The sequence below is a fragment of the Gorilla gorilla genome, chromosome 9 (genome assembly GCF_029281585.2).
Source record: "Gorilla gorilla gorilla isolate KB3781 chromosome 9, NHGRI_mGorGor1-v2.1_pri, whole genome shotgun sequence".
In the NCBI taxonomy this organism is placed as follows: domain Eukaryota; kingdom Metazoa; phylum Chordata; class Mammalia; order Primates; family Hominidae; genus Gorilla; species Gorilla gorilla.
Window position 1 is genome coordinate 97,227,659 of NC_073233.2, and position 25,219 is coordinate 97,252,877.

Here is a 25,219-nt window from a genome sequence, read left to right on the forward strand (position 1 = left end):
GAAATATTTCCAATATCTATTTTTACTGGAGAAAACTGTTTGTTAAGGTTAATCATAATAACTCCCAGCAGAGACCAAACGGTCATATATCAACCATGAACAGCAAGTGGACCCATACTCCTGTCTTGACACGGTCGCACAGTCAGGCTTAGAGAGTATGCAAAGCTAACACTCCCCAGCTGCAGTAAATCCTTCACTAACTGAAGGTGAGCATTTCCACAAAATGATGAAAATATACACTTGATGACAATTGCCATTTCCTAGTTTATGAATAACTAGATGTTAAATTATTTGGAATATGGCAGTCACAAAGTGGCCAGTGCTTCCTGAGAAGCAGAATGTATATTTTATCTTCATATTTATTAAAACATACTGAATCAGAGATACATAACTGGCTTCTACTGTTTTTTTTTCTCTCAAAATTCTGACATTTCTTACAACACAGGTGAGGAGGAACTAATGAGATCCAAACACAGATGTGCTTACACTCTGAAGTCTAGAAATCCAAAAAAATACTCTGTGTTTTTCTCGAATTATACTCTTTAATATTAGTTCACATTTTTAAATATTATATTATTGGCTGATATTTGGGCTGATATTACTCTGTTTAATTTATAAAATTAACATTTCTTTCAATCAAATGACTAGTAAACTTTCTGATGATAAATAACCCTTGGTTTTCAGTCTACTTGCCAATTTATGCAGTACTCATTAAATGAGTAACGTGTAATGCTCTATCTTTTCAATTTTTTTCCCACTTAGCCTTTTCCTAAAATGAGTCTTGAAAAATCAAGCCAAAACCCAACAGCAAACAAGAACTTTACATATCAAGTAAAGAACTGTTAAATCAAACAGCTATATGTGTTATGATATTCCTTGAAAGGTAATAGTATAAATTAAAGTTTAGTGAATTTCTCCCAAACTTGTTAAAAGCAAACAAAAATCGGAATTCTTAATGCACACAACTATAATACATCCTTTTCACAGCAATAAGTTTTTCTCTTTTTACATAACCAGAAAGGACATATGACAATAATTCCAGAGAAAAGAATCTCTGCAGATGACATATTGACAGGACTAAAAACACATACACAGATGCACACGTGTGTGTGCATACACACACACACACATAGAGCAAAAGCAGCAAAAAAGACACCACTTATAAAGCTATAAGGAAATCTATAACTAATGTTCCTATATTTGGAACATCCTTTAATCAGATTATCATAAATACAAAGAATACCAAGCAAACATCTTGAATAGCTATCGTGGTTGTCAAAAAGAGTTCATAGGCAGGGCATGGTGGCTCACACCCATAATCCCAGCACTTTGGGAGGCTGAGGCATGTGGATCACCTGAGTTCAGGAGTTTGAGACCAGCCTGACCAACATGGTGAAACCCTGTCTCTACTAAAAATACAAAAAATTAGTCGGGCATAGTGGTGGGTGCCTGTAATCCCAGCTACTCAGAAGGCTGAGGCAGGAGAATCACTTGAACCCAGGAGGCAGAGGTTGCAGTGAGCCGAGATCATGCCATTACACTCCAGCCTGGGCAAGAAGAGTGTAACTTAATCTCAAAAAAGAAAAGAAAAGAAAAGAAAGGGTTCATATATACATAAACAGAAAGTAAACACAGAACTTTAAAAGCATGTCTTTTAAAAAAATTTTATTTTTATCATTATATTAATAAATTCTTAAATGTGAACAATTAATTTTATCTTATAAAGGCATACTGATTATTCATTTATTTCTTTATAAAAATAGATAAATGATAACAATTATCCTTAGAAGAGTTCAAGTAAATGGAAAAATTATTTATAATTATTTAGTTCTTTAGTCTCACAGATTTTTGCCTATCAGTTATTTAATTAGCATCCTATTGTCTATTTGATTATGAGGAAAAGGCCATAATAATTTGATGTTTTATTTGTTAAGTAAAAAAAAAAAGATATATTAATGCTACTTCTTTTGCAGCAAAATGTCAAACCAGATGATCTACTTTCTCAGCAGGCTCAAACTGTTTCTTAAGAAAATGGCACAGTTATCCAAATACTACAGCTCAGTCCTTTCACAGGACTTCTTAGAAGAAATTCATTAAAGCCACTGGGAAAAAAAAAAAAAACAGGATTTTCTGGGAAGTGATACTGTGATGAGCTGACTAACGATGTGATAATGTCTGAACGTGATTTTCTACCAGTAGGAGATATATCTTAATTAACACAAGCTTTTGTAGACCTTCATCCACTCTTTCTTTCTCCCATTCAATCAACAAAAAGATTATGAGGCCCTTAGACCTGGATGACATACTGCCACAATTACATTAATTTGCATTCTCTGGTTAATCAACTGTGACGCAATATACTTAATTATTTGCAAACAAAGATGAGAAAATTAAAATCCTCTTTCCATTTCTAATTGAAACTTTTTCTACATCTTTTTGTGACCAAGATGTTTCATTTTCTCCTTTGCAGAAAATGACCAATCTCTAATCCACCCCAATATGCAGAATATACCAAATGCAATAAGGATTTACATAACAATAAAAAGCAGTAGGCATTTTTTTTTTTTTTTTTTTGAGATGGAGTCTTGCTCTGTCACCCTGGATGGAGTGCAGTGGCATGATCTCAGCTCACTGCAACTTAGCAGTATGCAAACCTATTCCTGGGATGAGAAGAAAATAAAACCTCTTACCACTACAAAAAAAAGAAAGAAAAAAATATAAAAAAAACAAAAGTAACAATGATTAATGCTATTCTTGTATAACCTAAAGATCCTTTGCATCTAGAGATGTGATCACTGTCACATAATTAGTTTTTTTAACAGCAACCTAAGAAAGAGCTATTGTTTGCTAGAGAGACCCAGACAGGTTTTGCCAATTCCAAATCATCGTTTTCCTTCAGGTAATCCCCCTTCCCTAACTGCCTCTCTATAACCTCCTCTATAAAAATGAATATTTTAACTGTTTTGAGTATTAGATTTTTCAGGGTAATAAAAAAAGTCATATGAAATATTTCCAAGAGAGACAGTATTTCCCTAAACAAAAGGTACTTGAACAGAAGTTCTTTGCATTTTTATTAATAGGTTAATTTTTTTACCTTTCTGTTAATGCTCACATTATACTAATTTGCCAGTTTTAATTTTTTTTAAATGTCATCAGAACGAAATCCTTAAGGGACATTAAAGATTAAGACTCTATTAAAGTCTTTACCTTAGTTTTAAGAACACCTAGTATATTGTAACCTATTAATAGTATTAGAAGTTATATTGCAAGGAATCAGACAGTACTTCATACCCCAAAAAGGGTCAATAAGATGAATGCACCATAATATCAATATTATTTCACATTTTTTTGGCAATATAGGCTGAGGATTACTTCTTAATGCAGGAAATATTATCAGAGAGTATACATGAGAAAGGAGATACCAAAGGACAAATCTTTCTTCACTCATACAGTCTGCAGTATTTAGCAGCAACAGGTCATAAGAGAAAAGACACTGTTGCCAAGTAGATCTTAAGTATTCTTACCACACACAACAAAGGTAACTATTTGAGGTGATAAATACGTTAATTAGCTTGAGTGTGGTAATCACTTCACAATGCATATGTATACCACAGATATGTACTCCCTGAAAATACATAATTTTACTTGTCAATTATACCTAAATAAAGCAGAAAAGAAATTCTCTTGGAAAAAGAAAAAATAAAAGAAACAACACTCAACTGGTTGTCAGAGAGCCTGAGTTCTTGACCTTAGTCTGCCTCTATTCTTAATTCCTTTTCTGAACTCACAACTGAGTCAGATGAGTTCAGTGATCTTTAAGCCACCTTTTAACTTTGAGTTGCTTAAAAAATATTTGCTTATATTCTCAAACTTTGCATCTGACAAAGGACTAGTTTCCAGAATCTACAAGGAATTAAAACAAATCAGCAAGAAAAAGACAAATAATCCCATCAAAAAGTGGACAAAGGACATGAGTAGACATTTCTCAAAAGAAGACATACAACAGCTAACAAACATGAAAAAATGGTCAACATCACTAATCATCAGGGAAATGCAAATTAAAATCACAATGAGATGCTACCTTACTACTGCAAGAATGGCCATAATTAAAAAGTCTAAAAACAATAGATGTTGGTGTGGATGTGGTAAAAAGGGAACACTTTTACACTGCTGATGGGAATGTAAATTAGTGCAAATGACTATAGGCAATACATGGAGATTCCTTAAAGAACCTAAAGTAAAACAACCATTCAGTCCAGCAATCTCACTACTAGGTATCTACCCAAAGGAAAAGAAGTCATTACATGAAAAAGACACATGCACATGCATGTTTACAGCAGCACAATTCACAACAATAAAGATATGGAACCAATCTAAGCGCCCATCAACTAACAAGTAGATAAAGAAAACGTGGTATATATACAACATGGAATACTACTCAGCCATAAAAAGGAACAAAATAATGTCTTTTGCAGCAACTTGGATGGAGCTGGAGGCCATTATTGTAAGTGAAGTAACTCAGGAATGGAAAACTAAATATCCTGTGTTCTCACTTATAAGTGAGAGCTAAGCTAACCTTTGAGGACTCAAAGACATAAGAAAGATATAATGAACCTTAAGAACTCTGGAGCGGGAATGTTAGAAGTCGGGTGAGGGATAAAAAACTACATATTGGGTACAGTGTACATTGCTTGGGTGATGGGTGCACTAAAATCTCAAAAATCACCACTAAAGAATTTATACATGGAACCAAAATCTACCTGTACCCCAAAAACTATTGAAACAAAACAAAACAAAAAAGAATATTTGCTTAAGGAATGAAAAGAAATCTTAATTAAAGTCACTGAAAGGGTGTGGGGCCACATGTCTTTGTTTGACTGAGACTATTCTGGTTTATACCTGCTGTCCTAGCATCCTGCTCCATTTCATATTTACAGGAGATTTTATTTTTAATTAAATATTAATAAGAAAATAAGCTAGGGGTCATGTAGTTGATACAGAGAAGTATCCCCCAAGTGCCTCTTCAGTGAAGAACTTGTTGCCCAGCTGTGGAGAGCGCAGTTGGCAGGCAATCTCCATCTGTCAGTTCCATCAGGGTCGGCCTCAGATGCAAAGCAAATACCTCTCACAGAGCAGCTCACATCCAGTGACTCAACAAGGCAAGGATATTTCTGCACTACACAGGCAACTCTGATGGGCAATATTTGCTCTAGATCTTCCCACCAATTTGGCTGGGCTTTGTTGAACCTGCCTTGTTTCAAATTCTTCCTTCCCCCAAACCCTCTTTGTTCTCTTTCCTGTCATGGGTATTGATCCCTAATAAGCATTTTACATTACACACACACACACACACACACACCTTCTAGCTAATCCAACCTGAAACACAGGTGCTTCATAGATCTCCACTTTGTACTGAGAACTTCTACCAAGTTCTCGGCTACTGTGGGGTGTGATGCATGTGCATGTGTTTAAGTAGAATAAAGATCAGCAAGAAATCATTTCTCTTTTTCCAGAACCTTCCAGATGTTACATAAATAACACCTCTGTGGCATGTGCAGGCGGTCACTGTCAATCCATTTTGATTACTCTTCCAGCCATGCTGTCCAGTATCTTGATCATGCCCACCTTGACTCTATCAGTTAAGTATTGCCTGTTGGCTCCTGATCATATATAATAGCTTTTTATTTTATCTATATCTTGTTTGAATTTTTAATTTTTAGATTTGTTTGAATTTTAGTTTTCAGTACTTATCTAAAAGTAATCGATCAATCATCTATCTATACCTGTGTGTGTGTATATATAGATATATATTTAAAGAGTAGATGTAGGGCATGGATGTGCACACTACCACACATGAACATATCTTCAAGAGTAGTTGTCATTCATTCATACTCCCCATATTATAGATCTTGGAGTATTACCCCTCCTCCACCTACCAAGGAAAACACCACACCAACGCAGACACACAATACACACAAACACACACATGATGCTTGAAATAGAAGGTACAAATGAGTTTTCTCACAACATGTAGGAATTACTATTTAAATATGTAGACACAAAATGTGAACACCTAAAATAAGTAATTTCTCAGTAACATTTCTGAGCATGCACTGTAAGTCAGGCACCAACTGAGGTTCTTCATGGGCTAAAGGTTTAGCAGAGAAGAGGTCTAAATAATGTGCTTCTTTCCTTTTTTAAATAATTTTGTAATTACATTCTAAATTCTTTATCAAAATATACAAACGCTACAAGTAAATAAGTGCTAAAGGTATGCTCTGAGAGTTTGGAATAGAACAGTCAACTTAGCCTGGATATGCTGGTAATAAAAAGCAAAAGAAGCGGAGAGGTTTTATAAAAAATAAAACAAACCAACAAAGGAAGTCCTTTTGAGCCATGGTACTAGATAAGGTGAATATTTTTGCTCTGTTACATATATATAAATAATCTATAATGATAGAAAATTTAGAATTGAAAATAAAATCAATATTTTGGATAATCAGAATTTCATCAGTTAAAGCATGTTTTATTCACTTTTTCACTCATCTAACAAACTTTTATTGAGTACCTATCATCTGTCACATACTGTGAATAAAACAAATTATTATCACCAAGGCAGCTCTGTTTATTAAGCACACACAAAAAATGCCAGGACAACAAAAGAACTTCAATGCCATTATAGCTACTTGAAAAGAATTTAGAATGTAATTACAAAATTATTTAAAAAGGGAAAGAAGCACATTATTTCTAGGGATTTAAAGAAATTAATGGTTTGTCAAAATTTGGTGTTTATTTTCCTTAGAAATATGCATATTAATCTTAGAAAAACAAATTCCTTCTAAAAAGAAGAATTAAAGGGCAAACTTAGAGTATATCCATACCAACTAGAAAGATATGGAGCATACATCTCCCTACTGAAAAGTTTGTTTAAATCAAGCGAATGTCCTTTATTACCATGGTAACTCAATAATAATACATGGTAATGCATAGTAATACATGGTAACTGAATAGTAACAATATAATAGTAACAATGTTGCTATTTAAACTATTGGTTTCAGATAAACATGAGAGGCTCTCAAATTAGTACTACTTTACATAAACCAGGAAATCAAGTTGCAACTTATTAAAGATATAGGCAGGCCAGGTGTGGTGGCTCATGGCTACATTCCCAATATTTGAAAGCTTGAGGCCAGGGATTTGAGACCAGCCTGAGCAACACAGCAAGACCCTTGCTCTTCAACAAAGTTTAAAAAATTAGCCAGATGTGGTGGTATACACCTGTAGTCCTCGCTACTTGGGAAGCTGAGACAAGAGGATTGCTCAAGCCCAGGATTTTGAGGCTGCAGTGAGCTATGATTATGCTACTGCACACCAGCCTAGGTGACAGAGTGAGACCCTGTCTCTCTCTCTCTTTCTCTCTCTCTGTATGTGTGTATATATATGTTTACATACACACATACATATATACACACACATATATATTTGCCTATATATATTACGTATGTAGACAAATCTTGTGTCATAAGATTCTAGGATTCAAATGAAAATGATTTATAATTCTAGAAGAAAATAAAATGATTTACAATTCCAGAAGAAAAAACCCTATCACTTGCATGCTCTGGTTATATAAAACTATCTTTTTTGCAAATATTAAGGCCATGTCAAAGCAATATAAAAAACAGAACTTTATACTGTCTTACATAAGGGGAAAAAAATCCCTAAACCCATACATGTAATTTTCAGAAGATGAGATGTATGTACAACCAGAGCTAATGAATGAATAAGAACACTAATAGGAAAACAAAATAAGCAACATAAAAATCCTCTACTTGACATGTATTCTCCATAGTATTCCTGTAATATTTTCTGAACTATACCAAAATTTATCTACTATCATTCACACATTATGTGGAATTGAATTATCTGTATCTTAGAATTTCTTTCTTTCAAAATAATTATACCACTTTACAGCAATAATGAACTGAGAAATTAGGAAACAACTCCCTCAATTTGGTATGTTGTAGACAAGGAAACTAAAAACCAACCAGCTGGCTGATTGTCTCAAGGTCACATGGCTAGAAAGAGGTAAAGATACTTAAAGAAAAGACAAAAACAAAACAAAAACACACGCAGTCCAGGGTTCTTTCCACTGCCGTCATACTGCCTTATTCTCTCCCGAGAATATACAGTACTCCCTTTTCTCCCCTCCCTCCTTTTACTTTCTTCTTGCCTAAGGATTACAGGATAAGAGAAAGCTTAGCAGGGTCATATGCCATCTGCATGCCTCAACATCTGGTACTTTTAAATACTGTAAGGTCTGAAGGTAGACAATGCAGTATTACACAAAGGAAGATTATTTAATGGATCCTTTTATTTCCAGGGGGAGCAGAATGATAAAAGTCTATTTCTGTGATACTCATTATTTTGCTTCTTATTTGTTTAACACACTATTTTAAAAAAATCAAAAGCAGTTTTTGAAAGAACTACAGACAGACTTCTTGGCCCCTAAATACATCAATGAATCAACGCCTAGAACTGGATTTTTTATAAAATATAAATTGTCTTTTACTGCCACAGAGGTTAAACTATAACAAAAAATGAAAGAGGATGGGGAAAAAAAAACAGTTTCAAAGAAAGTGAAGGCAAATAACAGACATTGTTGGGTAAACACATTATTGCTACTAAGCTTTCTACAATCCACCTTTTAAGAAAAATGTTATATTTTCATTTGTCACATCAAATGCATTTTTTTTTTAACAATGTTGGCTTTCATCAAAAGAAACACCTCAGACTGATCAAGACTCAGCTCCATACTAATTCAGTTCCTGGCTTCTGCAGAAACTGAACATATCTTAGATGTATATTCAAGAAAAAACACGCCATTTTATTCAAGACCAAGACCACCCCCACAAAAAAAAAAAAAACAGGAGATTTTCTTTTATGTTTTATGAAGTTCAAATCTAAAGAACCGAGCAAATAAAATCAATGTCATGCAATATATGGGCCTTTAAAGCCAATAGAAAACAGCCATGTAGTGAGTCTTCTCTGTTCTTAAATAGAAGATGGCTTGGCCGAAGACCAAGACTATGGATCAGGGAAAAACAACAAGCAAATACATAAAATGATTAGCAAGTGTATCAAGAAAATGAGTACTTAAAAATGTTCCTGATAATAACGATAATGGCACAAAACCCCTGTCCTTTTGCTTCCTTTGAAATTACTTAGTCCATTAACGCTAGGCTCATTTGGCAAACTGACATATGCCTTCTTAGCCATTCAGTACATTATGTGGTGTTTTTGACATTGATTAATACATTATGTTACCAAGAAAATCCCTCATAATTCTTATTTTCTTCCATGTTACATAGTAAAATCAAGTAGAAAATACTGGATAACAGAGACTCTAAGCAACTTTTAGGAACAGAACAATTCTAATAAAAATATAACAATCCATAAAAAGAAACCACTTCACCATAATAACTCTACTTCCAGGTCCAGTAATTGTATGATTTGTTTATTTTCAAAACTAAAAAGTAACATTTTGGCCAGGCACAGTAGATCACTCCTGTAGTCACAGCACTTTGGGAGGCCGAGGTGGGCTGATCACTCGAGCCCAGGAGTTTGATTGGCCTGAGCAACATGGCAAAACCCTGCCTCTACAAAAAATATAAAAATTAGCCAGGCATGGTGGTCTGAGCCTGTGGTCCCAGTTACTCAGGAGGCTGACATGTGAGGATCCATAGATCCTTCCATAGATCCTGGAAGGTCCAGGCTGCAGTAATCCATGACAATATCACTGCACTCTAGCCTGGGAGACACAGCAAGACCTGTCTCTAAAAACTGAAAAGAAAAAAAAAAAAAAAAGGAACATTGTGAAAATTGGATAGAAAACAAAAAATTGGTATTTACTCCTATGTTTGGGTTTGTAAAATGGCTGGAATGAATAAAACTTAATGACTGGTGAATTCTTTATTTACTAAGCAATTTTTATATTTCTGTAGTATTTTAAGTGACCTGTCACCTACTAAAAAACATGTCAGCATGTATTTAACATTCATAAAATGAGAAACCAAGGGAAAAACAATTTATCCTCTTTCCTGAGAACGGATGGGCACTTAAATTGTAGTACACATATAATATGCCTCTCATTTTCCTGATAAAAAAATTTCCTTGATTTCTGAGGCTGTAGAATTTATGCCCAGTTCACATTCATTGAATGATTTATTATATTGTGATAGTAAATAAGCCATGTTAAGTTTCATCATTATCCTAAATGATTTCCACATAGACTCACAAGAGGCCAGAACTACAGTGTTTCATTATACAAAGCATATATACTTTAAGATATAATAGGTTAATCCTCACCCTGACACAGATCCATCTAGATATATACACAGGTAGTTACATCTGTATTTGCCATTCATCTTCTGCTGCTAATCACAAGCCAGATCAGTATAAAATCAATCATTCTCATAGTTCTGGGGAAATGTAGAAACAGGAAGAATTTAGCAATAGGCCCATTTGCTATGTGCCTCTTTTTGTACACTAACTCTCTCCACTTACTGGTCTCCAATGCCCTCAGTAACTCACAGCAATATGTACCATCGCCAGACCTTTCCTTTGCATCTCCCTAATGACATGATTTTTATGAGGCTAACAGTGATATTGCTCAGTCCTATTTATTTATTTACTTATTGGCTTTTTGCAGCAATCATAGATCACTCCTTTCTCAAAACTCAAAAGATAAAGTCTTCCATTTGCTTGACACTAAAAAATCTTTAATGTGATGTATTTGCCTCCAGCCTAGTCTTCTTCCTTTCTATTTGATATAACATTGGCAGGGAGACCCATATAAAGGCAAATTTGATTTCAGTTCCTGTTTAAAACTCCTCAGTATTTCACCAGCATCTTTTGGGACAAGACCAAGTTTCATAGCAAGATCTACAAGCTCTTCCTTGGCCTAATATTTGGATGCCACCCCAGCCAGGCCTCCCAATAGCATGACATTTTCCTGACATTCCAAGCTAGTTCACCCTTCTGAGCCATTCAAGCTATTTTTTCTCCGTGGAATAATCCCCCACTCTAGGCAAGTTCTATATATCTCCAACACTCAGTTTGACCCAGAAAGCCTCCCAAGTTTTCTTCCCAGAAACTTGTACATCTTCCATTTGCTCCTGGAACTATATCCTAAATCTCTCCAGCAATATAAAACTTCCTCTCTCCACTTCATTCCCATCATTCAAATAAGTGTATTAATATATTATAACATAATTAGTATATTGTTATAATTATTATAAAATAATCATATATCTTTAACTTATATCTTCTTTGTCCTTATTTCCTCCTTTCAGCTGCTGACTTATTTCTTTATTTCACTTTACATACAAACTTCTTAGAATTTGTCCAGTGGTATTCTGGCAAATGTTTAATAGCCAGGTCTAACGATAGATAAATACATAAGACCTACTTTATGGTTGTCTTTGTTAGAGAGCGGCTATAACAAAATACCACAAATTAGTTAATTTATAAACAACAGAAATTTATTTATCACAGTTCAAAAGGCTGGGAAGTACAAGATCAAGGCACCAGCAGCTTTGATGCCTGGTAAAGTCTGCTCTCCACTTCTAAGCTGGTGCCTTACTGCTGTGTCCTTACATAACAGAAGAGCAAAAGAGCAAAGGGGGAGGAACACACATGGTAGAAGAGCAGAAGAGAGTCAATCAACTCCCTCAATCCCTTTCATAAGGCACTAATCTAATCCATGAGGGCTTTATTCTCATGATTTAATCATCTCCTAAAAGTCCTACCTCTTAATATTATCATATTGGTGATTAAATTTCAATATATGAATTACAGGGGACACATTCACACCATGGGAATGATGTTGGTCAATTTCTGTGGAATAACTGCTATCACTGTGAGCGATGGGAAGCTATCAGACATGACTTCACTGACTATGGAGGTGGGAAGAGAAGCACTTCTCTCAAGCCCTAGGAGGTAACCCAAGCATACTGCCAGATTGGTCTATACTTACCAACTCCACATCCTCTCTTACTTTATTGCCTCTTAAACTTTTTAAAGATATATTTTTATAGATATAAAATACTCTCTTACTTTTATTATCTCTTAAACTTTTTTAAGATATATATTTTTAAAATAACTCATTTATGGAGCTATTTTAAACCTGTTCTTTAGTCCTTGTATGCTGCAAATGCAATTCCCCTATATATTTCTCCTCTTTATTCAGGGCTCTGTTCAGAGAGCTTTTCCAACCTTGTGTAACAGTGCAGATCCAGGCAGAAACATGACTGCATAAGTTAAGTGGAAGAAGTTCATTAGAGGGAACTAATGACTCACGTGAGGGAAGAAGTGAGAAGCCAAATTGAAGATGGTGAAAAAATACAAAGAGTGGAAGAAAATTACTACCATCCACAGGGGCTGGTAGGACATAGGGTATAGGTGAGGCTACTACAATCTATAAACCATGGCTAAGTGGCAGGAGACAGAGTCACACCAAAACATCTCCAAAAAAAATGATAAACTCCCCATGGACCAAAACACAATCTCTATAAGAGCGGAGACTTTGTAACTTTTGTTCAATGCTGTATCTCCAGTGATTAATAAACAGTCTGGAACACAGTAGCTGTTTAACATACATTTGATTATTAGCCAAAGTTAATAGTTTAAATATTATCTTCCACAAATGACTAATCGTTGTAATTCACTAGTCATGGCAACAGTAACAACAAAAAGAGTACTTCGAGGCACTCCTTTGGGTATACAGCAGTTGATAATGAATATTTGTTATAAGCTTAAAGTTTACATCGTACGAATATGAATTATGTAAAATCTGTGAGATTCCATATATCCAAATATGATTTATTTATTTATTTATTTATTTATTTATTTATTTATTTATTGGCTTCTTGCAGCAACCAAAAGCCATTCACAGTGATATCTAGTGCAAGGTGGTTGATGTAATTGGCCTAAAATATGTTGTCATAATAAAGTAATAACATTAATATAAATTAGTGTGGTTATAATCTGACTTACAAGGAGTTTCCAAAAATGAAAAAAAAATACTTTAAATACGTAACACATGTTCTGTTTAAATCTTTTCATGAAAAATCTGAATAAAGCCTATAACACGACTGGCTCCTACAGTGATATAGAAACAAATAAGAGAGTTATCAACTCTTTTGTGGCCCAGTCCTTAACTAAACCTATATTTAAGATTACTTGCACTGTGAGAAGCCAATATATTATGTGACTGAGGCAAATCCACAATAATATATGGCCCTGTCTTCTCATTTTTAATCCTAAAAGATAACCATATCTTCTCACTGTAGAAAACTTTTCCAGTAGACAACATGGGAATTTATACCCAAGATTCATAGAAACATCATGTGATACATGCTACAAGTCCTTTATTGAATATTTACTCACAATTATTGCTAATTCATTAACTGCTGAAGGGATCAACGGCAGAAAGTTTACATTAATTACATGTGGATGTTATATATTTAATTCTGTTGTGGCACAACACAAACACCTGTGGAATAAGTGGCTTTTTAGACCACCAAAATAAGCAAGGGTATAGCATTATCTCAGACATTAATCAATACTAATCATATGTAATGAAATTAACAAAACATTTTCGTACACTTAAAATGATAATCAAGTCAATAATCTCTGACCATATGTTTGAAACTGGAAAGAATGGCTGCTTCTAGAAGAGCAATAAGGTGTTCATTCAATTAAAAGAGAAATCTACTTGGGTAATCCACTCCATCTACTGTACTAGCATCATTTCAAGAAAAAACGCTGAATCATGTCTAAAATGTTTTAAGGGTCTTCTAAACTTTAACAGGTCTTCCACGTATCTAGGAGATGCAATTAGAGGTCTGGTGAAAATGAAAATCTAGACAACAAATATGAGACTTGGTGCTTCTTTGTCTTGTGCCACATAGCTGCTTCCCTTGATCCTCCAGCACTCTATAGCTAGGTATAGTTGATTAGTCTTGGAGAGATCATTTATGGAGCTATTTTAAACCTGCTATTTAGTCCCTGTATGCTGCCAATGCAGAACATATTTCAGCAAATAAAAAGTCATATTAAATATCTCTAAGTCAGTTTAAAAAAAATAAACCTTTGATATTCAACCTCTTAGGTATCTCTTTGGTATTTCCTATACCTACTGCTCTTAATACCGAGTTTTAATCAATTCTTTTAGAATAAAAACCAATGATTCTTGATTTCGAAGGTAATGCTCCTACTTTTCCTTCAATAGTTGTAATCTCATTGTTGTAAGGCAGCTAAATCTCTTTGAAATAAAGTGTCAGATAAATGACATGACTATTTAGGTGTTCTCTGCATGACTGCTTATATTTTTTTCCAAGTCAACAAATATTTCAAGTCAACAACAAAGAAGGTCTATTAATTGAAAAGCATCTGACTGGAACTGAACTCTCTGAATAGAATGATCTTGTTTCTCTCAGTGACATAGTACATTAAAAAGGGAGAATAAAATTAACACTATTAAGTGTTCCTAATAGAGATGATTAAAATAGTAAGACATCATTTATTTTAATGAGCTACTGGTAATAGAAAATAACTTTGTGAAACAACTCGGTAACAATAGCTAATAATAAACCATCAGGAGTTTCTGCTTAATCTTATGAATTAAATTATGTTTTCATTGCATGTTTTCTTTCAGATATAGAATTCTATCAATTTACCATTCATGACTGAATTTAATTCCTACTATATTGGGATTCTCACCAGAAAAGAACTTTCCTTATTCTTTATTTCCAAAACAGTAGAAAAAAAAAACACTGTGATAATATCAACTTATATTGGGCATATTGTGATTATTCATATGTTCATACTCCACCAGTGTATACCTATCAGAGGACGACCATGATCTCTTTTGAATGCTACCATCTGAAAATTATCCATGTAAGCCTAGTTTTTCATGACTCTGAATGAGTTATTACTGCTCAAAGATCTTTTTAATTCACTTAGATGTTTGCCAATTAAATCCTATGTTGCAGATTTCCTTCCTTTTTTTTAAGTCTCCAATTCCAAGCTGGCTACCCTTTCTAAAGACATTACATTTTATACATACCAATATTATTTTTTTACTCTATGAAATAACCTCCTTATATAAACTATTGTTCTCCTCATTTCAAAACACATCTTTCTTATTATCCAACATCTTATCCTTCCCTGGTTTTTACAGATATTAGGTTCTTCCTTCTAATGCTACCTTCTTAACTTGTGTTCACAAATCCATTACTTCCAATTTCCATCCCCACCCCTCCACTGCCTCCTTCCCCTCTGCCTTTAAGTACCTTCAAGTCTTCCCTTGATTTTAATCTGTCCAACTAGCAACTTAATTAATACCATTTTCATGATAGTGCTTCAAATGCTTCAAAAATTCCCTAAAGTCCCTTGGTTACTCTAATATTTTGCTGAGGCATTCATAATCTTCACCAAGCTGGCCCTAAATGGCTTTTCTATGCTACCACCCAGAACAAAATCTTTGCTTTTGTTTGATTGACTTTGTCTTTGTTTCATTTTGTTTGATTGACTTTGCTTTTGTTTAATTGATTAAAGACTGATTGGATTCATCCTTTCCAAAGAGAGTTAATCATTGCCTTTCCTGATTTTTGACAACACTGTGACTTTCACTTAAATTACCTACATCTTTCTTCATTTGCCTGACTTCTAAGCTTCGGTTCAAATTCTGTCTTTTCTGTGAAGCTTCTCTTACAGCCCTAGACCACATTTAATCTACACTTTTCTGGTTCCCTACAGATTTTACTTACCAACTCCTCATTTAGCACCTAAGTATAAGAATATTTAAATTTACTTTTGCATTCATGTTTATATCTGCATTCTTTCCTGCAACAACAACATAACCAACCAACTAACAAGCCAACATTTACTGAGTACTCACTTGTCAGTTACTCTGGCGGGTCAAGGAAATATTAATATAAGAGAGAATAATGTTTCTTTTATTTACTCAAAGCTCTTACTACAATGCATCTCTCAGGTAATAAAAAGTATTTACTGAAGACAAGTAAAGTATCACCAACAGGCCTGCTGTTAAAAATATCTATTCCAAAGTTACTGTGAAGTTGCCTTATATACTGGAACACCACAAAAAATGTCATGCAAGAACTGGAAGATTTGTGTGATCTCAATATCAGGTGTTGATTATTTTGACTCATGTTTTCTAAGAAACACATTTCAGCATTCCCACTATTGCCAGCACACCTGACAAGTAGGTAGAAACCTATGATTTGCAAGCACACTGAACAATATGTTATTAATAATTACTGATATCAAAGGTATTCTGATTGCAAAAATGCATCTTAAAAGAGAAAACACAGATGTCAAAACTGTACAAGCAAAAAAAAAAAAAAAAAACCCAGAACAGCTTGAAACACATACACATCTCTATACATGCTGGTAGTTATATTAAAACAGTAGTTATATTAAAACACATTCAAATTATTACATTCCACTATTTTCAAAGAATGTATCTTAAAACTGTATGTTCTACATACCTGTCCAGTCTCCTACTATTTTAAGATGAACCCCAAATGTTGCTTTGGTTTCAGTTGGACACTAAAAAAAAATACTAGAATCAATTGTGATTAATAATTACATAATATGAAATTATAATTCAATTACAACTTTTATCCTGATAGTAAGTCCCCCATATCAATAGATACCAGGAAGGAACAGACTAAAATCTATACAGATCCTTATTAGTGGAAGAAAAAAAAAATCAATGTCAACAGGTCAGTAAGACAATCTACATTTCTCTAAAACCCAAAAATACTTATGTAAAACAATAAATTACACACGTTAAAATTGCTAGTGTATTTCATTCAACTACAAATTTTGCTAAAACATCTTCTAAGTTAAAATATATATAAGAAAAGCCAGCTTTTAATCACAAAGGAAGAAACAAAAACTAATGCTTTTTTGTGTCATTTTCTCCCTAGATAATATATACTTACCCTAACAAATTCCAGGGAGAAAAAAATTCTTAATGTGACATTAATTTTCCATGCCCAACAATTATGCTCCTACAGAAATAACTCTATTTCATTCCCTCCCTTAATTCTCAGAAGACATCTGGAGTGGTGAGGGTAGCTGGGGAAAGGGATGAGTTGTGGAAGTGTAGGTAAAAAAATTGCTTATGGTCCCATATTTAGGAAACCTAGAAAACATCCAGGTAGTCAAAATGAAAGAATAAAATTTAGTTTAAGAAAAATGAAAAATTTCTTCTAGTTTTCTGGATTCCTACTCACTTACCCTCAATTCCAAAATTTGAATAATGGTTTTTTCATAACTCATTTGGTAACCAATACCTGACTTGAATTAATGGGAGGCTAATATTTCTGTGTAAAAATTCACACATAAGCATTGTCCTACAGAATTATCAACTTGTTTGAGATGCTGACTAATATCCTGTTGGATATATTAAGTGCGATATGAAATATGCATACCTTTTAAAGTCCATAAATTCTGAATTCTAAAAATGCATCTAAACTAAGGGCTATGGGTAAGGGACCATCTGCCTGTGACTACCCAGCTTTTATCAAGTACCATGTGTCACGGGAAGTGTTAAGTGATTTATTTTCAAAATCTACAATAACTTTACAGAGTTGTCTTTTATAGATAAGAAAATTGAGTAATTAAGGCTTAAAATATTGACTTGCCCAATAAAAAGACAAGACAAAATTTGGATCCAGGTCTCTTAATTCTTAATTATTGCAGGTCACTGTCTCTATTAAAGCAAAGATACATAAAATGGGTGAGAGTTGCATAAGAAATCAAATGAAATAGGAGGGAAAAAGGCATGTGTTGATCATTAGTAGAATTGGTATGCCACAATATGAATTAAAAGGAAATAGGGGCTGAAGTTATGGCACAGGTGAAAGAAAACGGCAGTGGAAGGGCCCTGTGATTAGCGATTGGGTTACATAAAGCAAGTCCAAGACTTCAGAGCTCACTGTGTTGACTAGTTAATGTAGGTCTTGTAGGGCTGCTATAAGGAGAGAAATAAATGAAGATAAAAGTACCATATCTTATGTTAACAACTCATTAGGCAAAAAGGAATGGTAGCCTGAAAAATCAGTGAAAACACTAAATATAGAGGTAGGTATTTGTCATTGATTCATAATAAATTATGAACAAACTAAAAGCACATAATCTATGTCCAAGGTTTGGAATTAATGTACCATGGAATGTCCAAGCTACTACTTTACAATCAGTGTTTCTTATAGGATTTTTACTGCTAACAGAGTATAAAATATTAAAATTGAAATATTTTTAAATAACATTGCTTAAACATTTGTATTATTAAAATTATTTTATTTATAAGTGTGATTCTGTACTTAATTGTTTTATTTACATTGTAACTTTTGTTGTTGTTGTTGTTGTTGTTGATAGTTGAGTCTTACTCTGTCACCCAGGCTGGAGTGCAGTGGCATGATCTCGGCTCAATGCAACCTCTGCCTCCCAGGTTCAAGCGATTCTCCTGCTTCAGCTTCCCAAGCAGCTGGGATTACAGGTGTGTGCCACCATGCCCAGCTATTTTTCTTGTGTTTTTAGTAGAGTTTGGGTTTCACAATGTTGCCCAGGCTGATCTCAAACTCTTGGCCTCATATTATCCATCCACCTCACCCTCCCAAACTGCTGAGATTACAGGCATGAGCTACCACACCCAGCCCACACTGTGATTTTTAATAACTCTGAAAGCAAACAGTTTTGTCATCAGTAAATCTCCAAATAAAATATTATCTGCAAAAACCACCCACGATTTAACTATATACTACTGAAGGCTGACCAGAGTCTCTGTATAATAAAAGTTGTAGCTCTCAGAACGCAAGATACCCAACAGAGATCTGAGCTACCAATCTGATTGTCCACATGTCACTGGATGTCCTTCACTGTGAACTAGATCTCAGGTTATGAAAAGATGACCTATAGCCAAGAAGATATCAGAATGGAAGGCAAAGAATGTTTGTCCTTGTGTGCCTGAGAGTAAATGTGGCTTGAGTTAATCTCATAATGCATTCTAAAATAAAATACATATTTTGCCAAATATTCATATCTCTATTCAATTCTTTCAAAGCAGATACTGTAAAAGGTAATTACACACAATGTTTAATACCTCATTGGGTCTCATAGGAAACTGTAAACTTCTCCCTTCTAAGTACCAGTCCAAGGTATCAATATATCTTCGAATGCCAGTCTGGTTTTGAATGGATAAAACAAAATATTGTTTCTCTCAACCTCTTGGAAATGAGGTCTTTATAAGTCACTGATACTTCTCCAAACTAAGACAGACTTTAACAGTCTTTAAGCATGTAACCTCATATTTGCAAGGAGGCTTCACAGAATAACATAAAGAATGAATTCAGTATATGTGGTTTGAAAACGTGAATGAAGATCTTAGAATCACATTTTAGTATCTTTGCATAAAAAATATCCAGATTCACTAATATTGCCTAGATCACATTGTGGTGATTCATTGTTTTCTCACTGTCTTTTTGTTTTAGAAAACATCTCAAAGGGAAGAAATAATACAAGTATTGATATCTACAGCTCTATCGTTCCTCCTAAAACAAGAATTAAAAGATATGCTTATGGCAATTTTTCAGTTAAAAAGTTACAGTATAATATGTGTAGTTAAGCACATATTAATATTAGAATAAAAACATGGCTGGCCGCGGTGGCTCACGCCTGTAATCCTAGCACTTTGGGAGGCTGGGGCAGGTGGATCACAAGGTCATGAGTTCAAGACCTGCCTGACCAAGATGGTGAAACCCTGTCTCTACTAAAAATACAAAAAATTAGCCAGGCATGCTGGTAGGTGCCTGTGGTCCCAGATACTCGGGAGGCTGAGGCAGGAGAATGGTGTGAACCCAGGAGGTGGAGGTTGCAGTGAGCTGAGATCACGCCACTGCACTCCAGCCTGGGTGACAGAGCGAGACTCCATCTCAAAAAATAAAAATAAAAAATTCAAAAATTAGCTGGGCATGGTGGCAGGTGCCTGTAATCCCAGCTACTTGGGAAGCTGAGGCAGGAGAATCGCTTGAATTCAGGCGGCAGAGGTTGCAGTGAGCTGAGATCGCACCACTGCAGTCCAGCCTGGGCGACACAGTGAGATTCTGTCTCAAAATAAATAAATAAATACACACATATAAAATAAAAAGACAGATATTTGTGCTTTTTTTCTCATTGAAGAGATTATATAATCAAATTTTAGGAATACTAACTTGGGAAGTATAATTGAAGACAGAGAAAACAAGAACTCTTATAATCATTTCATACACATCTATGCTTTAAAATTTATCACAAGCCTTTGCTATGATAATAATTTTAAGTATTTTGAAATTTTAATTTAACTGTAAACATTAAAATGTTGCTGAATCTATCTAGTTCCTTTGACATAAAAATAAAGTTTGGATCATGTCGACCTTAATATAAATTCTAGAATACACATTCACCTAAGTCTAAGCATAAGAAAAATAAAAAGTGACAATCTGACTGTAACAACAGATCTGGAGAAATATGTATTTTAATATCCTGGAGAAAATGTAACCTTTACCTTCCAATTATTTCTTCAATATGGCATTGGGTTTTTAATGTGCACAAATGACTAATAATTTTATAACAGTCCCACAAAATATAAAAAGATATTGTAACTTGTCATATGTTTGGGAATTCAATGTAAAAATGATGTAACTGCACATTATTTTTAAATAAATATGAATTTATTCAATATAAAAAATTATAAGCTGCATTTTTTGTTTGTAAAGAAGCACCTTTTAATAAAAATCAAAAATGATTCCAAAATAGCAACTTTTCAATAACTAAATGTGTTAAACCTGAGAAAGTGATCACATAATATGATGTTCTTTAATCATTTTTGTTAAGTCTTTATTTTAACCCTTTCTTCCCAAGTTCTTAGTTTCATATTTTCTACTGCATGTTAGACATTTATACCTGAAATTCACTCTAAATTTACTATATCTAAAATTACTATTATCCTATTAATACTTCCAAAACTATCTTCTCCTAATTCCCATATATCTGGAAATAGAACCTACATAAAACTATCTTCTCCTAATTCCCATATATCTGGAAATAGAACCTACATCCTTCTCAGAGACTCAGATCTCTCTGATACCACTTATTTCTCTTGCCAGCATTCAATCACCTTTCATTTCTTTCCAACAGGCTTCCCAAAGAAAATGTCTGATCACAGCAATCTCCTATGGATTAACCTTTTGTGTCACCCTGTGAAAAAACACCCATATTCTTTCTGTCCTATTGCCTATGGCCAAGCACATCTGTTTCAAATTCTTTCTGGCTTTATATTCCATGTTTCTCCTTTTTTTACTCTAATCGAGCTAAACGAATACTTACCAACTAATACATTTTCTCGTGCCTTCATCTTCACACATGCTAGCCTCCTCATTTAGAGTGACTTCCTTTCCATTTCTTAGGTTGAATCCCAGTAACTGTTCAAGGTTTATCTTAAAGCCATCATTTCATAAAGATATCCTAATTTTTCTTGCCAAGAAAATTCTCACTCCCCTGAACCCTTAAATTATTAGTATGACTCTTATGCTCCTTATTACAGTCTAGCTCTTTATTTTTACATGATTTTTCTGTATTAATAAACTGTAAATGTCTTGAGATCAAGAACTATTTCTAAATCAGTATTATATATTCCACAGCACCTTACACATAGAAGGTATCAGTTGAATAAATATTATAATATCAATTGAATAGTAAATACTGGAAGAAAAATACAGGAGAAAAATATAGGAAGAAAAATACAGGAGAATTAACCTCCTATAAAAATATAGGAGAATAAAAACGTCAAAGGTGGGCAGCTCTTCAAGAATTTATTTATTCACTCAAGAAATATTTATTTAGTGTCCAAAATACTCCAGAGACTATTATGCTAGGAGCTCATGCAATTTCACAAGTGAAGATTGTTCTAAATGTCTGAGAGGAGATCACGCGGAGCACCGAATCTCCCACAATTAATGCAACTTCATGACAGTAAACATTTTGACAAATTAAAACTTTAATGCTTTTGCATTTGTATGAAAGAAAAAAGTGTTTAATTGTATATTTGAATGAAAAATATATTCAATATTAAAAAGAAAGATTCTGGAAGAATATGCAAGTGGAATTTTTATTAACTTGGATTGAACGTGTGCATTTATCTCAGGTCCCTTAGGCAAACAGAATACTAAAATAACAATTTAGAGATATAAAAATAGATGCCACAATGGCAAAAATAATATGGGGAGTGATAAGAACAATAAAGAGATGTCAACACATTTTTGAAAAGTGACAAGTGGATGAGGTAGCCGTTTAGGAACTGACTAAACAAAACATATGAAACCAAAGTCTCATTGCCTTCAAACAGAGATTACCTTGAGAAGTAAGCCCATCTTTTGATCACAACACTGGAAAAACCCAGGTCTCAGTGTAATAGGAGGAAGTTAGAGTTGGGGCTCATCATTAAAAAAAAAAAATCTGTTTGTGTCTGTATATGGGGTAATTTTGTCTCCAGACTCACTTTGCTCTGATCACCAGCCACGTAACTACTACTCCACAAACCCAAAGACAAGGAGAGGTGAAACACAAAGCCTCTATGTATAGAAATAACTGGTCGTGGAAGGCAGGGCTGAGATGCCAGTCATTTGCTCAATAAATATTTAATGAAAGTACTCTAAGTGTCATCTCAAAATAACACTTCCTAAGTGGAGTTGCACAAATTTCCATCAGAAGCTCCTCTCCAACCCCATCCTTCCCTATCTCAGTTAATGAAATTCCAGTTGCTCGGACCAAAAACTCTGGGGTCAGCCTTGACTTCACTTCCTTTCACATTATATACAACCCATGGAATACATTTTGTTAACTCTAACTTTAAAATATATTCAGAATATGACCACTTCTCACCACTTCCACTATCACCACCCTGGTCAAAATCATCATCATACTTCGACTAGATGACTGCAACAGCTCCTAACTGGACTCCCTGTTTCTGCACTTGCTTCCCTCATCTACTCTTAACACAGCAGCCAGAGTGATCCTGTTGAAAAGTAAGCCATATCACGTCATTTCTCCATTCACACTCTCCCACAGCTCCTGTGTCAATCAAAGTAAAAGCCAAAGGCCTAAATGTTCTGGATATATGAGCCTGAATTACAGAGTTAAAATCTGGGCTAGGAATATAAACTTGGGACATGAAGCATATGGATGTATCAATAAGATGAGAGAGACTACCAGAGAAATGTGTACAGCTAGAGAGAAAGAGAGGTTGAAGAAATGAACACTGGTATGTTGTAATACTTAGAGCTTGTGGGGATGATAAGGAACAACAAAAATAGACAGTAAAAATAGCCAGAAAATGTGGAGAAAAACAGGTAAGTGGAAAAAAGTGTTTCAGTAAAGTGAATGATCAGCTGTATTAAGAGCTGCTTATTGGTCAAAACCATTGAAGAGTGAGAACTGAACAATAACATGGTCACTGCTGAACCTGGACATTTTTAGTAGTGTGCTGTGGGCAAAAGATGGTTGATTTAAGAGAATGAGAGGAAACGAACTGGATTGCTGAGAGAGGGAGCAGTAGCTAGAAGGGATGTGAGTCAGGAAAGAAACTTTCATTGATCGTTTCCTTTTGGTACTTAGGTAAAAAGAGGCACCCAAAAATAAGGATTGAATAAATTAAGCTCAATATTCAATAGATTTACCCTAAATACACTAACCTTCTAAAGTTCATACTTATCATGCAGACTCTTATTAGACACTAAGGGAATATTTTTATTTCCCTTGGAAAAAAGCCAAACTAGAGCAGTTAGATGATGTTTGCATCTCAAGAAACTCAGATGTCCTATTAATTTTTCATGAACATTAATCATCTTCTCAGGAAATTTTCACCACTTTGCTTCATCTATGGTTGAGATAACATTGTCACCATGCTAACCTGTCATGTATCCCAGCTGATTTTTGACAAGAAATAAAATTATGAAAACATAGAGCAAAACAATTTTTAAGATTTAAATAGTTGAGAGCAAGACCAGAGATCAAAACTGCTGCAGATGTCCTGGTTTTATTTAAACCCACTAAATTAAATAAACAATAGCAATAAAATGTTGCCAGTCTTTGTGAGATCCATAGCCATTCTTGCCTGGTTTTCTTTGAAAACGGGAAAAACTATTCCTGGAAAAACTCTTCCCAAAGTGACTGGTTAAAAGATTAAAAACACAAAGTAGAAAAATGATGGCTAGTGCAGGCATGCTATGTAAAAGTACAGACAATAACAAACTAACAGCTAGACATGCCTCTGACTCATGGAAAAATATGTGAAATCAGGTTATTCAAGCTTAAAAACAATGAATCACACAAGTTAGAATACAGATGTCAGGAAAGCATGTTTGTGTCAGGCCTCTGAGCCCAAGCTTGCACGTATACATCCAGATGGCCTGAAGTAACTGAAGAGTCACAAAAGAAAAGAAAATGGCTGGTTCCTGCCTTTGATGACATTACCTTGTGAAATTCCTTCTCCCGGCTCAAAAGCTCCCCCACTGAGCACCTCGTGACCCCCATCCCTGCCTGCCAGGGAACAACCCCCTTTGACTGTAATTTTCCATTACCTACACAAATCCTATAAAATGGATCCAAACCTATCTCCCTTCCTTGACTCTCTTTTCAGACTCAGCGCATCTGCACCCAGGTGATTAAAAAGCTTTATTGCTTAGCTTAAGCAAAGCCTGTTTGGTGGTCTTTTCATGCTGACATGAGTGAAATTTGGTGCTGTGATTCGGATCGGGGGACCTCCCTTGGGAGATCAATCCCCTGTCCTCCTGCTCTTTCCTCCATGAGAAAGATCCACCTACAACCTCTGGTCCTCAGACCAACCAGCCCAAGGAACATCACCAATTTTAAATCGGGTAAGCAGGCTCTTTTTACTCTTCTCCAGCCTCTCTCACTATCCCTCAACCTCTTTCTCCTTTCAATCTTGGTGCCACCCTTGAATCTCTCCCTTCTCTTAATTTCAGTTCCTTTCCTTTTCTGGTAGAGACAGAAGAGATGCATTTTATCCGTGAACCCAAAACTCCGGCACCAGTCACGGACTCGGGAAGACAGTTTTCCCTTGGTGTTTAAT

At 34.6% G+C, this 25,219-nt stretch overlaps 1 protein-coding gene across 5 annotated transcripts in view; it reads right to left on the bottom strand.

The window, feature by feature from the left end:
* The window catches only part of NOX4 (NADPH oxidase 4), a 165,387-nt gene that overhangs the window by 30,496 nt on the left and 109,672 nt on the right, over positions 1-25,219 (bottom strand). For all 5 annotated transcript variants that reach the window (XM_055356621.2, XM_055356620.2, XM_055356619.2 and 2 more), the window contains one exon: positions 16,575-16,635. In XM_055356621.2, coding sequence (XP_055212596.2) covers positions 16,575-16,635 — 61 coding nt within the window. The remainder of the gene's footprint in view (positions 1-16,574; positions 16,636-25,219) is intronic.